At 47.4% G+C, this 17,356-nt stretch overlaps 1 protein-coding gene and 1 long non-coding RNA gene across 2 annotated transcripts in view; both read left to right on the top strand.

The window, feature by feature from the left end:
- The first annotated feature begins 156 nt into the window (after window positions 1–156).
- LOC311124537 lies at window positions 157–2,498 on the top strand. Its single transcript, XR_014612772.1, has 2 exons — window positions 157–276; window positions 1,444–2,498. It is a non-coding gene; the product is annotated as an uncharacterized lncRNA (long non-coding RNA).
- A 371-nt stretch (window positions 2,499–2,869) lies between these two features.
- The window catches only part of LOC311124538 (serine/threonine-protein kinase SMG1-like), a gene marked incomplete at its 3' end in the record, with an annotated part of 68,988 nt that continues 54,501 nt past the window's right edge, over window positions 2,870–17,356 (top strand). The window contains exons 1-9 of the mRNA XM_084198660.1: window positions 2,870–3,403; window positions 4,952–5,130; window positions 7,463–7,618; window positions 7,897–8,033; window positions 13,114–13,172; window positions 13,344–13,557; window positions 13,731–13,856; window positions 14,773–14,845; window positions 15,269–15,366. Of these exons, the coding sequence (XP_084054786.1) occupies window positions 3,327–3,403; window positions 4,952–5,130; window positions 7,463–7,618; window positions 7,897–8,033; window positions 13,114–13,172; window positions 13,344–13,557; window positions 13,731–13,856; window positions 14,773–14,845; window positions 15,269–15,366 (1,119 nt within the window). The remainder of the gene's footprint in view (window positions 3,404–4,951; window positions 5,131–7,462; window positions 7,619–7,896; window positions 8,034–13,113; window positions 13,173–13,343; window positions 13,558–13,730; window positions 13,857–14,772; window positions 14,846–15,268; window positions 15,367–17,356) is intronic.

The raw sequence follows: 17,356 nt of genomic DNA, 5'->3' as shown, positions 1-17,356 counted from the left end.
AGGCAGTCTTCATGGGGGGGTGGAGCGACTCTCCAATAGGATGAGGGAGGTTGGAGGCTATAGGGGGCAGGGGACACATTGGTTAATGAATAGCAGCCAGGCAGTCTTCATGGGGGGGTGGAGCGACTCTCCAATCGGATGAGGGAGGTTGGAGGCTACAGACAATTATTTATCAGTGACCCAAGCCCTGGTCAGATAATCCCTACCATTGTGTCGCAGAGTTGTCGTAGTGCTGCTGCAAATGTCAGTTTTCCCGGGGGTGTTGTCAGTCATAATGTAAGTAACCTAATTTGTGTTTCTCTAACTCCCCTGAATGCCTTTGTCAATCTGACAGCTATTGTCAGCAGTAACCATGGCGCCTATGAACCTTAGTTATACTGTTAGCACTGAGACGGTTTGCCCTAGTAGGAGTATTGTGAGTCATTGGCTGTTAATTATTATTGAAGTAAACTTCTAATGATGTGATCCAAGTGAGGCTCTGTTAGTAGAGCATGGCGCTTGCAACACCAGGGTTGTGGGTTCGATTCCCATGGGGGACCAGTACAAAAAAGTATGAAAAATGTATGCACTCTACTGTAAGTCGCTCTGGATAAGAGCATCTGCAAAATGACTCAAATGTAAATTAAGTCCACCGTGTGCAGTTCACCCTGAACTATCAGCTCAAATATATACTGGACTGAAATATAAACACAACATGTAAAGTGTTGGTTTCATGAGCTGAAATAAAAGATCCCATAAACTTTCCAAACGCACAAAAAGCTTATTTCTCTCAAATGTTGTGCACAAATTTGTTTACATCCCTGTTAGTGAGCCTTTCTCCTTTGCCAATATAATCCATCCACCTGACAGGTGTGGCATATCAACAAGCTGATTAAACAGCATAATCATTACACAGGTGCACCTTGTGCTGGGGACAATAAAAGGCCACTCTAAAATGTGCAGTTTTGTCACACAATGCCACAGATGTCTCAAATTTTGATGGAGCATGCAATTGGCATGCTGACTGCAGGAATGTCCACCAGAGCTGTTGCCAGATAATTGAATGTTAATTTCTCTACCATAAGCCTACACGTCGTTTCGGAGAATTTAGCAGTACATCCAACCAGCCTTACAACCGCAGACCATGTGTAACCACGTGTAACCACGCCAGCCCAGGACCTCCATTTCTGGCTTCTTCACCTGCGGCGTCATGTATACTCCCCTTCTGGCCTCTAGGTCACCAGGCTGCTCTTTATTACGCACACCTGTCACCATCGTTACATCAGACTCCCCTGGACTCCATCACCTTCCTGATTACCTCCCCTATATATGTCACTCCCTTTGGTTCCTTCCCTAGGCGTGATTGATCCTGTTACTCTGTTCCTGTCTGTACGTTACTCTTGTTTTGTGCCATGTTTTATTTATCATGAAATGCACTCCCTGTCCTTGCTTCCCGACTCCCAGCGTACATTGTTACATGCGGGATCATCTGAGACCAACCTCCCGGACAGCTGATGAAACTGTGGGTTTGCAAAAACCAAAGAATCTGCACAAACTGTTAGAAACCGTCTCAGGGAAGCTCATATGCGTGCTCGTCGTCGTCACCACGGTCTTGACCTGACTGCAGTTCGGCGTCGTAACCGACTTCAGTGGGAAAAATGCTCACCTTCGATGGCCACTGGCATGCTGGAGAAGTGTGCTCTTCACGGATGAATCCCAGTTTCAACTGTACCAGGCAGATGGCAGAAAGAGTGTATGGCGTTGTGTGGGCGAGCAGTTTGTTGACGTCAACGTTGTGAACAGAGTTCCTCATGGTGGCGGTGGGGTTATGGTATGGGCAGACATAAGCTACGGACAACGAACACAATTGCATTTTATCGATGGCAATTTGAATGCACAGAGATACCATGAGGAGATCCTGAGGCCCATTGTCGTGCCATTCATCCGCCGCCATCACCTCATGTTGCAGCATGATAATGCACAGCCCCATGTCGCAAGGATCTGTACACAATTCCTGGAAGCTGAAAATGTCCCAGTTCTTCCATGGCCTGCATACTCACCAGACATGTCACCCATTGAGCATGTTTGGGATGCTCTGGTTCGACGTGTATGACAACATGTTCCAGTACTCAGTAAAATATTTAAAATTGTTGCATGTTGCGTTTATATTTTTGTTCAGTGTAAATATTGCTGTCATGCCTACTTCTGATAAGCCTCCCAGTAAAGCAATAAAAACAATGAAACATCCCAGAAAATCACTAAAAATAGGCCACATTAACATATGTAACCTAAGAAACAAAGTTCATGAAATCGATAACTTGCTAGTAACAGATAACATTCATACATTCATCTCTGAAACTCACTTAGATCATTCCTTTGATGATACAGTGGTAGCAATACATGGTTATAACATCTACATAAGAGACAGGAATGCCAATGGGGGAGGTGTTGCTGTTTATATTCAGAGTCATATTCCTGTAAAGCTGGGGATCCATAATAAATACAAATACTGTACATTGGCCAGATTCTCCACCCTTCTCTTAAAGTTATGTTCAATTATGTTTAATCACACACTCATTCCCTCTCAGCAGTTACAGCTTCTCTACATTAGAGGGAGGGGGTTTTGTCCTACCCTGTTGTTCATTTGTTTCTGGAGTTTCAGAGAAAATGTGCATGTGTGTGTGAATGGGAATCAATTGTTTGTCCCCAAAAAGTCCTTACAAGTATAGTAAGACATAGCTGTGTGTGTGTGTGTGTGTGTGTGTGTGTGTGTGTGACATTTTATGAGAAAAAAAACATTGAAGTTTGCAGTACTACACAGTACACACACCATAATGCCTTGAATTCTGCTCATATTTACCTTTACTGTTGCTGCATGCATGCTCTCTTCTCACTCCCACTCGAGATGCTGTCGCTTGGCAACGCATATTCCAAGTGATGTGCAAAAAACAACTTGCTGCAGTTGCTAGCTGCAGAGGAGATTGAGAAGATGAACATCGGTTTATATTATTTGTATGTTTTTTTGAGGGTCAGTGAAGTTAGCTAGGTAAACCTCTGGGTTATTTGAACAGACCTGTTGCGCTCACAGCGCTTGCTTGGTCGTTCCAAAGTCCGGCAGATGGCGCTGCTATAAAGAGAAGGGGGCCGTGGCTCTTTCATCAAGAATCGAAGAAGGACTGGGAGCCGGAAAAAAAAAGAAAGGAGGCCGACCCGACACAAAACATAACGCACACTGATAGCTGTAGCGGGTCCATTAATGGACGTAAAATAAACAGATAGCGAGCGAATACGCTTGTTCACCGAATTTAATCCCGTTGAGAGCAGGTCATGCTGTTCTCGCAAAGGTAATGAGCCGTAAAGCCCTTGGGTTTCGGCTTAGCAGCGCCCACAAACTGCAGCGAGACTGGAATGATTGGCAGCCCAGGTTGGTATCGCGCCACGGGTGAGACAGTCTAGAATAGAACGGGGATTCGCTGGGCCTAACCGCAGCTTCTTTATTTAGCTAGCTAGCTAGTCAGCCACTTTGGTTCCCACACGTGAGGGAAATGGCTTGATAACAGTAACTAGCCAGTAACCAAGCTAACGCTCAAGCTTGATAACGTTATCCAAACTAGCTAGGTACGCTATCAAGGATAACCAACACTTTGCGCATTTATTCGGACTCTAAACACAACCTGCCGCATTTCATTGCTATGTTTTCCTCGTGTTTAGGTAGACATGGCTAGCTAGCTAACCTAATATTATTAGTGGTCAGAGAAGCCAATGCTTGGCAGCTATTTCGGTAACATTGGAAGTGGTGTTAGCTAGTTATTGGTAGTTATTACTATTATTAGCCAATATTCGTTGTCACTGAGATGACATGTTACCTTCACTTGGTAGCCAGCTAGTTAGTTGGCTAACTGACGTTAGTTAGCTCAAAGCGCAAATGTAGCCAGCTAACTAGCAAGCTAACTGGCTGGTGTTCGTTAGCTAGCTAGGTTCTACCTTTCTTCACCTTTGTCCCCAGAGTGATTGGGCTTGTTAGATAGCTAGCTACCAATCGTTGGGTGGTTGTGCTTTGATAACGCGGTATCCGGATCAGTAAACTGATTTGACATCAAATGGTGTGCTAACGTATAGTGTGGCAACTTTGGCTCAAGCTGGCTAACTAGCTACCTGGCTACGGAACGATGAGCCATCGGTGGGCAACGTTTGTCTTTCCTGCTGTCTTGTGTTACGTTATCTGGTCAACAATGATTAGCTAGATGACTTTAGCTTGATAGTTCATATTGGCTACCTAGCTATCGCTCAAAAATAACTAACCAGAAGACAGCTAACTAGCTACTATGTTTTAACGCTTGCTAACTGATTGCTAACCTGCTATCTTTCCTAGTTGGCGCGGTACCACCCTTTGCCAGCAAACGAAAGTGATTTTAGCAATGCTGTCAGCGGGTTGAATTGCACAAGGACATCAATAAAGTACATTATGCAAGCTCATCAGTTCTTGATTAAAGAGAGGGAGGTGTTTTTACAACATTCCTTCAGTTGAGACCTGCATTTGACGTTTATGTTCAGACAAATGCTCATAGTCTTGTGGAAAACTATTCAACAGTGCTGTAAATTAGCTAGAATAATTTCTCCATCCATGTATCCAGTTGTTCAATCCTAGACTTGTAAACCAGATTGGGGTGAGATTGTCAAACTGTAGGGAGTGTGTCCATATAAGTTATGATGATGAACCACTATCTAGCAAGTACAAGTTGCCCTGACTGTCTTCCCTGGTGGATTTCACTGACTGTGTGTTTGTGTGTCCTGCCCCCCTGTGTGTCCGTCCCTCCGTCCGCCTGCTGCCCCCCTGTGTGTCCGTCCCTCCGTCCGCCTGCTGCCCCCCTGTGTGTCCGTCCCTCCGTCCGCCTGCTGCCCCCCTGTGTGTCCGTCCCTCCGTCCGCCTGCTGCCCCCCTGTGTGTCCGTCCCTCCGTCCGCCTGCTTCAGAGGCGACAGTGTGTCAGCAGCTATCCAGGACGGTGTGAAGCGCATCGCCACCAGAGACCTGGGTCCAGCTGTATACGACCCAACAGCAGTGGGAGTAGCAACCTCGGACCAGCCTGTCTCCCCACCTCTCCTACACAATGATGCCTTCCCAGCTGCTGCAGACACTCTGGACGAAGGGGGTGGGTGTTACTGTTACTGTCTACTGTCTGCAGCATGTTGGGGGGGGGGCGTGCTACTGCATCTGGAAGGAAAGCACCGCGCGTCCCCGGTTCCCCACAGATATCTGCCCTCATGGTAGAGAAGTCTGCGTCTCAAATGGCACCCTATTCCCTATGTAGTGCACTACTTTTGACCAGGGCCCAATGGCAACATATTTCCTCTATACTACTACTTTACTACAAGGGCTCATGGGGCTCTGGTTAAAAAATAGTGCACTATATAGGGAATAGGATGCCTATATAGTGCATATAGTCCTCTGTAGCTCAATTGGTAGAGCATGGCGCTTGTAACGCCAGGGTAGTGGGTTCGATCCCCGGGACCACCATACGTAAAAATTTATGCACGCATGACTGTAAGTCGCTTTGGATAAAAGCGTCTGCTAAATGGCATATTATTATTATTATTATTATTTGGGACGCATACAAGGTGTTAGCCACCTACGCTGCCCTGTAGCCTAAGTAATTATAGTTACGGTGATTGGTGAAGTCACACACCGGTGCTTGGCGTTGTGCTTAATCATGTGCTGTGCGCGCTAGCAGCTGGTATTGTAATAATGATGCGTCCGTTTCCAGAGACTAGCTGTGCTTGGTCACGTTTCATGTTCAGACCCTTGGTTTCGGTGTAGTCCAGCACCAGGGTAGTGGACTCCATGGCAGCATGCCTTCGCATAGCCCTTGATCATGACACACAGTTCCATTACATTACACATGAGTCACTGGACGAAGGCGTCTTTTGTATGGGGGAGTTTTGGTAAGATCCCCAACGCTCAGTCCAAAAATGAACATGCATCACTTGCGGTACGGTTTTGGAAGCGTAAGGACCTTATCTTAAAAAAATAAAATAAAGGTTAAATTCATGCAAACCATGATAGGCTTAGTGTTCCCACACGGCCATATCGCCATGTTTCAACGCTTGGTCACGGAAAACTGACGGTAGACAGAGCTTGACCACCTGTGCTAATTAGCCATCTACCGCGCTCCTAACACCTGTGTGTAATCTAACTGGGGAAGTGTAGTTTGGTCGGATAGCTGTATGGATAACCATAGCTGTATAGATCTGTGCAAAACTGCTGATGAAAGATGAGGGCCATATGTTTAAAAAGCCGTATTGCAAGTGATGGCTGTTGACCTTTCTGAACGTTCTAAAACAGCGTTGGGATTGTAGTTCACATGAGCCAGTCGTGGCATGGGCCCTGTATCCATGGGCATGGGCCCTGTATCTATCCATGGGCATGGGCCCTGTATCCATGGGCCCTGTGGCATGGGCCCTGTGGCATGGGCCCTGTATGCATGGGCATGGGCCCTGTATCCACAAAGCAAATCAAAATGGATTTGCCACGTGCTTCGTAAACAACAGGTGTAGACTAACAGTGCAATGCTAACTGATGGACCCTTCCCAACAATACAGAGAGTAAAATAGAGAGATAATATAAAATTAATAACACAAGGATTACATACACAATGAGTAACGATAACTTGGCTATATACACAGTGTACCAGTACTGAGTCGATGTGCAGGGGTACGAGGTAATGGAGGTAGATATGTACATATAGGTAGGGGTAAAGTGAGTAGGCAACAGGATAGATAATAAACAGTAGCAGCAGCGTATGTGATGAGTCAAAAGAGTTAGTGTAAAAAGGGTCAATGCAGATAGTCCTGGTAGCTATTGGTTAACTATTTAGCAGTCTTATGGCTTGGGAGTAGAAACTGTTCAGGGCCCTGTTGGTTCCAGACTTGGTGCATCGGTACAAGCTTGCCGTGCAGTAGCAGAGAGAACAGTTTATGTCTTGGGTGGCTGGAGTCTTTGACAATTTTTTTGTATCTCAGAGCAGGCGTGCTGATTTTAGCATCTGTCCATATAATCATATTCATTATGATCTAAAGGGGAAAAACGGATCCTAGATCAGCACTGCTACTCTGAGGCACTTTGTGTAAAAGGGCCCTGGTCAAAAGTAGTTCAAAAGAGGGTGCCATCTCTGGCGCAGCCAGCGTTGTCGTAGTGACAGGAACTGTTCCTTCTGAGACTGCTGTGGTGGAATGACCACCTCTTCCATCTTTCACTGTGTTTGGACTTTCATCCATGGGCTCATACAGCAGTAATGATGGTGATCATTTCTCTGTGCTTTGTTGGCTGTATAACCAGGACACTCTCTGGTGGAGCTAGCACTGTATGCTTTCTGGTGGAAGACTAACGCTTTCTCTCCCTTCTCTCTCTCCACCTCTCTCCCTCTGTCTTTCCAACACACACACTCTCTCTCCCCTCTCTCGCTCTCTGCCCCCCCTCCCCCCCAGGAGGATATGAAGCTGCAGGAGGGTTCAGTGATGATACTTTTGGTTGGAAGTCGTTGGGGCAAGAGTTGAGGATCAACGATGCGACCGCCGATTTGACCACTTTTCAGCAGCATGGAAACCGTGCTTTAGCTTCTAAGGACATGAGGAAATCCCACGGTGAGTATGTAGCCTACGTCAGGGGTTATTAAACCTCTCCTCAGGAACCCCCAGACTTAACACTGCTGATTCACCTAGTCAAGGGCTTGATGATTAGTTGACCAGTTGAATCGGGTGCTAGCTGTGGAATAGATATAATCCATGGATTGGCTGGGGGTTCTGAGGAGAGGTTTGGAAACCACTGGCCTATGTGACACCCGTACAGGCGTCGATCTACTCAGTTTGCCTAGATAGAATGGCATTTATAATCACCATTTCATCTCTCTCTCTCTCCACAGACAGAGGGATGTCTCACTCTGATGAGTCTCGCCTGTCCAACCTCCTGCGCCGTGTGTCCCGTGAGGAGGACAGGGACCGCCGGCTGACCTCCGTCAGACAGCTCCGGGAGTTCATCACTCACTCTGACAACAAAGTGGTGAGGTCATCAATCATCTCAATCTGGGTAGTTCATCACTCACTCTGACAACAACAGTGGTGAGGTGATCAGTCAGTCAATCGATCCCAGCAACCCAGGGAGGTCTTAACTCCCTAGCTTAGAGATTCTCCCTAGGATAGGATAGCTGTGGTCAGTGGTCAGGGCCTCTGGTCTAGAGGGATATTAGTGGCTGCATCCCAAATGGTACCCTGTTCCCTACATAGTGCACTACTATAGGCCCTGGTCAACAGTAGTGCACTATAAAGGGAATAGGGTACCATTTGGGATGCACAACTGTGTCGCTCTCTCTGGCTGAGCTCTGCATTGTTGTCTCTTATGACAGGCCTTAGATAACCAGGGCTGTTTTTAGACTGGAGGGGTTATATTAACCAGGGCTGTTTTTAGACTGGAGGGGTTATATTTACCAGGGCTGTTTTTAGACTGGAGGGGTTATATTAACCAGGGCTGTTTTTAGACTGGAGGGGTTATATTTACCAGGGATGTTTTTAGACTGGAGGGGTTATATTTACCAGGGATGTTTTTAGACTGGAGGGGTTATATTTACCAGGGATGTTTTTAGACTGGAGGGGTTATATTTAACAGGGCTGTTTTTAGACTGGAGGGGTTATATTTAACAGGGCTGTTTTTAGACTGGAGGGTTATATTTACCAGGGCTGTTTTTAGACTGGAGGGGTTATATTTACCAGGGATGTTTTTAGACTGGAGGGGTTATATTTACCAGGGATGTTTTTAGACTGGAGGGGTTATATTTACCAGGGATGTTTTTAGACTGGAGGGGTTATATTTACCAGGGCTGTTTTTAGACTGGAGGGTTATATTTACCAGGAATGTTTTTAGACTGGAGGGGTTATATTAACCAGGGCTGTTTTTAGACTGGAGGGGTTATATTTACCAGGGCTGTTTTTAGACTGGAGGGGTTATATTAACCAGGGCTGTTTTTAGACTGGAGGGGTTATATTAACCAGGGCTGTTTTTAGACTGGAGGGGTTATATTTACCAGGGCTGTTTTTAGACTGGAGGGGTTATATTAACCAGGGCTGTTTTTAGACTGGAGGGGTTATATTTACCAGGGCTGTTTTTAGACTGGAGGGGTTATATTTACCAGGGATGTTTTTAGACTGGAGGGGTTATATTTACCAGGGATGTTTTTAGACTGGAGGGGTTATATTAACCAGGGCTGTTTTTAGACTGGAGGGGTTATATTTACCAGGGATGTTTTTAGACTGGAGGGGTTATATTTACCAGGGATGTTTTTAGACTGGAGGGGTTATATTTACCAGGGATGTTTTTAGACTGGAGGGGTTATATTTACCAGGGCTGTTTTTAGACTGGAGGGTTATATTTACCAGGGCTGTTTTTAGACTGGAGGGGTTATATTTACCAGGAATGTTTTTAGACTGGAGGGGTTATATTTACCAGGGCTGTTTTTAGACTGGAGGGGTTATATTTACCAGGGATGTTTTTAGACTGGAGGGGTTATATTTACCAGGGCTGTTTTTAGACTGGAGGGGTTATATTTACCAGGGCTGTTTTTAGACTGGAGGGGTTATATTTACCAGGGCTGTTTTTAGACTGGAGGGTTATATTTACCAGGGATGTTTTTAGACTGGAGGGGTTATATTTACCAGGGCTGTTTTTAGACTGGAGGGGTTATATTTACCAGGGCTGTTTTTAGACTGGAGGGTTATATTTACCAGGGCTGTTTTTAGACTGGAGGGGTTATATTTACCAGGGATGTTTTTAGACTGGAGGGGTTATATTTACCAGGGCTGTTTTTAGACTGGAGGGGTTATATTTACCAGGGCTGTTTTTAGACTGGAGGGGTTATATTTACCAGGGCTGTTTTTAGGCTGGAGGGGTTACTGTGAGGGAAAAAAGTATTTGATCCCCTGCTGATTTTGTACATTTGCCCACTGACAAAGACATGATCAGTCTATAATTTTAATGGTAGGTTTATTTGAACAGTGAGAGACAGAATAACAACAAAAAAATCCAGAAAAACGCATGTAAAAAATGTTATAAATTGATTTGCATTTTAATGAGGGAAATAAGTATTTGACCCCTCTGCAAAACATGACTTAGTACTTTGTGGCAAAATCCTTGTTGGCAATCACAGAGGTCAGACGTTTCTTGTAGTTGGCCACCAGGTTTGCACACATCTCAGGAGGGATTTTGTCCCACTCCTCTTTGCAGATCTTCTCCAAGCCATTAAGGTTTTGAGCCTGACGTTTGGCAACTCGAACCTTCAGCTCCCTCCACAGATTTTCTATGGGATTAAGGTCTGGAGACTGGCTAGGCCACTCCAGGACCTTAATGTCCTTCTTCTTGAGCCACTCCTTTGTTGCCTTGGCCATGTGTTTTGGGTCATTGTCATGCTGGAATACCCATCCACGACCCATTTTCAATGCCCTGGCTGAGGGAAGGAGGTTCTCACCCAAGATTTGACGGTACATGGCCCCGTCCATCGTTCCTTTGATGCGGTGAAGTTTTCCTGTCCACTTAGCAGAAAAACACCCCCAAAGCATAATGTTTCCACCTCCATGTTTGACGGTGGGGATGGTGTTCTTGGGGTCATAGGCAGCATTCCTCCTCCTCCAAACACGGCGAGTTGAGTTGATGCCAAAGAGCTCGATTTTGGTCTCATCTGACCACAACACTTTCACCCAGTTCTCCTCTGAATCATTCAGATGTTCATTTGTAAACTTCAGACGGCCCTGTATATGTGCTTTCTTGAGAAGGGGGACCTTGCGGGCGCTGCAGGATTTCAGTCCTTCACGGCGTCATGTGTTACCAATTGTTTTCTTGGTGATTATGGTCCCAGCTGCCTTGAGCTCATTGACAAGATCCTCCCGTGTAGTTCCAGGCTGATTCCTCACCGTTCTCATGATCATTGCAACTCAACGAGGTGAGATCTTGCATGGAGCCCCAGGCTGAGGGAGATTTACATTATTTTGTGTTTCTTCCATTTTCGAATAATCGCACCAACTGTTGTCACCTTCTCACCAAGCTGCTTGGCGATGGTCTTGTAGCCCATTCCAGCCTTGTGTAGGTCTACAATCTTGTCCCTGACATCCTTGGAGAGCTCTTTGGTCTTGGCCATGGTGGAGAGTTTGGAATCTGATTGATTGCTTCTGTGGACAGGTGTCTTTTATACAGGTAACAAGCTGAGAGTGTGCTCCTAATCTCAGCTCGTTACCTGTATAAAATACACTTGGGAGTCAGAAATCTTTCTGACTGAGAGGGGGTCAAATACTTATTTCCCTCATTAAAATGCAAATCAATTTATAACATTTTGGACATGTGTTTTTCAGGATTTTGTTGTTGTTATTCTGTCTCTCACTGTTCAAATAAACCTACCATTAAAATTATAGACTGATAATTTCTTTGTCAGTGGGCAAACGTACAAAATCAGCAGGGGATCAAATACTTTTTTCCCTCACTGTATATTTACCAAGGCTGTTTTTAGACTGGAGGGGTTATATTTACCAGGGCTGTTTTTAGACTGGAGGGGTTATATTTACCAGGGCTGTTTTTAGACTGGAGGGGTTATATTTACCAGGGCTGTTTTTAGACTGGAGGGGTTATATTTACCAGGGCTGTTTTTAGACTGGAGGGGTTATATTTACCAGGGCTGTTTTTAGACTGGAGGGGTTATATTTACCAGGGCTGTTTTTAGACTGGAGGGGTTATATTTACCAGGGCTGTTTTTAGACTGGAGGGGTTATATTTACCAGGTGGTGCATCTCCACTGTAGAACTGTGTTCTCTCCCTGTTTGACACTGATTGTGTTCCTCTCACTCTCCCTCCCCCTCTCTCTCCTTACCTCTCGGCTCTCTCTCTCTCCTTACCTCTCGTGCTCTCTCTCACCTCTCTCTCTCTCCTTACCCCTCTCGCTCTCCCACTCCTTACCCCTCTCGTGCTCTCTCTCCTTACCCCTCTCGCTCTCTCTCTCTCCTTACCCCTCTCGTGCTCTCTCTCTCCTTACCCCTCGCGCTCTCTCTCTCCTTACCCCTCTCGCTCTCTCTCTCTCCTTACCCCTCTCGGCCTCTCTCTCTCCTTACCCCTCGCGCTCTCTCTCTCCTTACCCCTCTCGCTCTCTCTCTCTCCTTACCCCTCGCGCTCTCTCTCTCCTTACCCCTCTCGCTCTCTCTCTCTCCTTACCCCTCTCGTGCTCTCTCTCTCCTTACCCCTCTCGCTCTCTCTCTCCTTACCCCTCTCGGCTCTCTCTCGCTCTCCTTACCCCTCTCGCGCTCTCTCTCTCCTTACCCCTCTCGCTCTCTCTCTCCTTACCCCTCTCGCGCTCTCTCTCTCCTTACCCCTCTCGTGCTCTCTCTCTCCTTACCCCTCTCGCGCTCTCTCTCCTTACCCCTCTCGCTCTCTCTCTCCTTACCCCTCTCGCTCTCTCTCTCCTTACCCCTCTCGCTCTCTCTCTCTCCTTACCCCTCTCGCTCTCTCTCTCTCCTTACCCCTCTCGCTCTCTCTCTCTCCTTACCCCTCTCGCTCTCTCTCTCTCCTTACCCCTCTCGCTCTCTCTCTCTCCTTACCCCTCTCGCTCTCTCTCTCTCCTTACCCCCCTCTCGCTCTCTCTCTCTCTCCTTACCCCTCTCGCTCTCTCTCTCTCCTTACCCCTCTCGCTCTCTCTCTCTCCTTACCCCTCTCGCTCTCTCTCTCTCCTTACCCCTCTCGCTCTCTCTCTCTCCTTACCCCTCTCGCTCTCTCTCTCTCCTTACCCCTCTCGCTCTCTCTCTCCTTACCCCTCTCGCTCTCTCTCTCTCCTTACCCCTCTCGGCTCTCTCTCTCTCCTTACCCCTCTCGGCCTCTCTCTCTCCTTACCCCTCTCGGCTCTCTCTCTCTCTCCTTACCCCTCTCGGCTCTCTCTCTCTCCTTACCCCTCTCGGCTCTCTCTCTCTCCTTACCCCTCTCGGCTCTCTCTCTCTCCTTACCCCTCTCGGCTCTCTCTCGCTCTCCTTACCCCTCTCGGCTCTCTCTCTCTCTCCTTACCCCTCTCGGCTCTCTCTCTCTCTCCTTACCCCTCTCGGCTCTCTCCTTCTCCCACCAGGCCCTGGTGAAACAGTTGGATACGATCCTCAGTACCCTGAATGATATTTTGAATGAAAGGTAAGAGGAAGCTCCCAATCAGAGCCAAATAGTCTCCATCTGGATTGGCTCCCTGTTCCCTATAGAGTATGTATATAGATTTAGAGCATTTGGATGTTTCATGATCCTTTTGGCTGTTAAGCTAGTCAGGTTGTGTGTTGGTTTGTACTGACTCTCCTCTCTCCTCTGTAGCAGTAAGCTGCTGTCGGAGCTTCGTCAGGAGGCAGCGGTGTGTCTGGGCCTGCTGTGCACCGCTCTGAGCTATGAAGCAGAGCGCATCTTCAAGTGGATGTTTGTCAAGTTCAGCTCCAGCACCCGGGACGAGGTCAAGCTGCTCTACCTGGTGGCAGCGTACCGAGCCCTGGAGGCAGCTGGAGAGAGGAAGGCCTTCTCACCTGTCATGCAGGTAAGAGGACAGGAGAGGAACCAGGGCCACATTCATAGTGTCTCACAGTAGGAGTGCTGACTTATGATCAGTTTGGCCTTTTAGATCATAATGAATAAGGCCCAGGGTAGATGTTAGGGAAAGTTAAGTTGAGAGAGTGGGTAACTGACTCTGTGGTGTCCATTTTGTGTCAGCTGGTCATGAGTAGCCTGCAGTCCATTTTGGAGAACCTGGACACGCCGGAGCTGCTGTGTCAGAGCGTCCGCTGCATCCTGCAGGTGGCCCGCTGCTACCCACACGTCTTCAGCACCAACTTCAGAGTGAGTGGCCACACACACACACACACACTCTTGCGCCAACTTCAAATTTGAGCGTCTGCTGGTGTTTTCTTTCACTACCTCCATCTCCTACTGCCTGGCTCGCTCCCTCTTTCACTACCTCCATCTCCTACTGCCTGGCCCGCTCCCTCTTTCACTACCTCCATCTCCTACTGCCTGGCCCGCTCCCTCTTTCACTACCTCCATCTCCTACTGCCTGGCCCGCTCCCTCTTTCACTACCTCCATCTCCTACTGCCTGGCCCGCTCCCTCTTTCACTACCTCCATCTCCTACTGCCTGGCCCGCTCCCTCTTTCACTACCTCCATCTCCTACTGCCTGGCTCGCTCCCTCTTTCACTACCTCATCTCCTACTGCCTGGCCCGCTCCCTCTTTCACTACCTCCATCTCCTACTGCCTGGCCCGCTCCCTCTTTCACTACCTCCATCTCCTACTGCCTGGCCCGCTCCCTCTTTCACTACCTCCATCTCCTACTGCCTGGCCCGCTCCCTCTTTCACTACCTCCATCTCCTACTGCCTGGCCCGCTCCCTCTTTCACTACCTCCATCTCCTACTGCCTGGCCCGCTCCCTCTTTCACTACCTCCATCTCCTACTGCCTGGCTCGCTCCCTCTTTCACTACCTCCATCTCCTACTGCCTGGCCCGCTCCCTCTTTCACTACCTCCATCTCCTACTGCCTGGCCCGCTCCCTCTTTCACTACCTCCATCTCCTACTGCCTGGCCCGCTCCCTCTTTCACTACCTCCATCTCCTACTGCCTGGCTCGCTCCCTCTTTCTCTCTCCTACTCTGTCAGTCTCTCTCTCTGTCTCTACTAGCGGGTCTTATAAATGTCCCCCAGAGTGTCTACAGTGAAGTATTTGTGTTGTCTTTTGACCATGCCTGTTGTGTGTGTGTGACAGGATACGGTGGATATCTTGGTGGGCTGGCACATCGACCACACACAGAAACAGTCTCTGACTCAACAGGTCTCAGGTGAGTACACACTCAGGTTTATCCATCTACCTCTTAATATAGAACATAATCACAACTTGGTGGGGATGGAAAGATTGCTGCAGGTCTGTAGTTGACAGTGTATGGTTTACGCCAGGGGTGTCAAGGGGTGGTGTGAGTTAAACTCAATATACTTTGAATTGACTAAAACCAAATGGAAACTGTGTAGAAATGATAATGGACCTATATTCATACAGTTATTGATTGTCCAGCTCACTAAAAATCACTAGACAGTCAAGGAGCATCAAATTCCAAAAACAAATTGACTGCAAGGAAATAAAAAATAATTCAGTGCGGCCCTCCGAACCTCTTTGAAGACCGAATGCGGCCCCCGGGGCAAAATGAGTTTGACACCCCTGGTTTACACAAGTAAAATGTATGCGTGTGAACTCTCTGTGTGTGCAGGCTGGCTGCAGAGCCTGGAGCAGTTCTGGGTAGCAGACCTGACCTTCTCCACCACGCTGCTGGGGCAGTTTCTAGAGGACATGGAGGCCTACGCAGAGGTCAGTAACACCACTACATACACGCTCAGTGGCCAGTTTATTAGGTACACCCATCTAGTACCGGTTCCCCCCAGTTTGCCTCCAGAACAACCTGAATTCTTTGGGGCATGGGAAACGTTGCTCAGTTGGTATCAAGGGACCCTAACGTGTGCCGGGAAAATATTCCCCTCACCATTACACCACCGCCACCAGCCTGTACCGTTGACACCAGGTAGGATGGGTCCATGTACTCATTCTGTTTTAAGCCAAATTCTGACTCTGCCATCAGCATGACGCAACAGGAACCGGGATTTGTCGGACCAGATGTTTTTCCACTCTTCAATTGTCCAGTGTTGGTGATCGCGTGCCCACTGGAGACGCTTCTTCTTGTTTTTAGCTGATAGGAGTGGAACCCGGTGTGGTCATCTGCTGCATTAGCACATCCGTGACAATGACTGACAAGTTTTGAGTTCTGAGATGCCGTTCTGCACACCACTGTTCTACTGCGCCATTATTTGCCTGTCTGTGGGCCGCCTGTCAGCTTGCACGATTCTTGCCATTCTTCTTTAACCTCTCTCATCAACAAGCTTTTTTCGCACCATTGTCGGTAAACCCTAGACACTGTTGTGCGTGAAAGCCCAGGAGGTCGGATGTTTCTGAGATACTGGAACCAGTCCGCCTGGCACCGGCAATCATACCACGCTTAAAGTTGCTTAGGTCACTCGTTTTGCCCATTTTATAACGTTCAATAGAACAATAACTGAATGTCTTGATGCCTGTTTATATAGCAAGCCACGGCCATGCCACTCACTGTCTGTAGGCGCAAACCATTTTCGTGAACAGGGTGGTGTACCTAATAAACTGGCCACTGAGTGTACACTACACTATTACATGGATACCTATGCAAAGGTAATGGTGTTCCCCAGACTATTACAGTAGAACCTCAGAGATACGAACTGACCAGTCAACCAAACTAGCAATTTAAGGCTACAGACAAACGTACAGTGCCTTCAGAAAGTATTCATACCCCCTTGACTTTTTCCACATTTTGTTGTTACAGCCTGAATTCAACATTGATTTTTATCACCCATCTACATACAATAATCCATAATGACAATGTTTTTATAAATTTTAGCAAATTTTATTGAAAATGAAATACAGAAATAACTCATTTACAAAATTATTCACATCCCTGAGTACTTTGTAGAAGCACCTTTGGCGGCGATTATAGCTTTGAGTCATCTGAATCAGTTTTGCAAATCTGGATTTGGGGATTTTCTCCTATTGTTCCTGGTAGATTTTCTCAAGCTCTGTTAAGTTAATGATGAGTGGCGCTGAACAGCAATCTTCAAGTGTTTCCACAGATTTTCAGTGGGATTCAAGTCTGGGCTTTGGCTGGGCCACTGACTTTCACATTCTTGTTCTGAAGCCATTCCAGCATTGCTTTGGCTGTATGCTTTGGGTCATTGTCCTGTTGGAACGTAAATCTTTGCCCCAGTCTAAGGTTGTTTGCATCTGAGGTAGGTTCTCATCAAGGATTTGCCTGTGTTTGGCTTTGTACATTGTTCCCTTACCAGTCTCCCAGTCCCTGCCGCTGAAAAGCTTCCCCATAGCATGATGCTGCCACCACCACGCTTCACAGTAGTGATGGTGTTAGACTGGTGATGAGCACCGCCTGGTTTTCTCCAGACATAGCGCTTTGCATTCAGGCCAAAGAGTTTTTGTCTCATCAGACCACAGAATATTTTGCCTTTGCTCTGTCTCTCACGTGTGCCTTTGTGCGAACTCCAACCGTGCAGTCATGTGCATTTTTCACAGGAGTGTCTTCCGTTTGGCCACTCTCCCATAAAGCCCAGATTGAAGTGCTGTAGAGACTGTTGTCCTTCTGGCAGGTTCTCCCATCACAGCGATGGAACTCTGTAGTTCTGTCAGAATGCTCATTGGGTTCTTGGTCACCTCCCTGACCAAGGTCCTTCTTGCCCAGTTGCTCAGTTTGGTCGGACGGCCAGCT

The sequence above is a fragment of the Coregonus lavaretus genome (genome assembly GCF_964263955.1).
Source record: "Coregonus lavaretus genome assembly, contig: HAP1_SCAFFOLD_2871, whole genome shotgun sequence".
In the NCBI taxonomy this organism is placed as follows: Eukaryota; Metazoa; Chordata; class Actinopteri; order Salmoniformes; family Salmonidae; genus Coregonus; species Coregonus lavaretus.
This window is presented reverse-complemented; position numbering and strand designations above follow the sequence as displayed.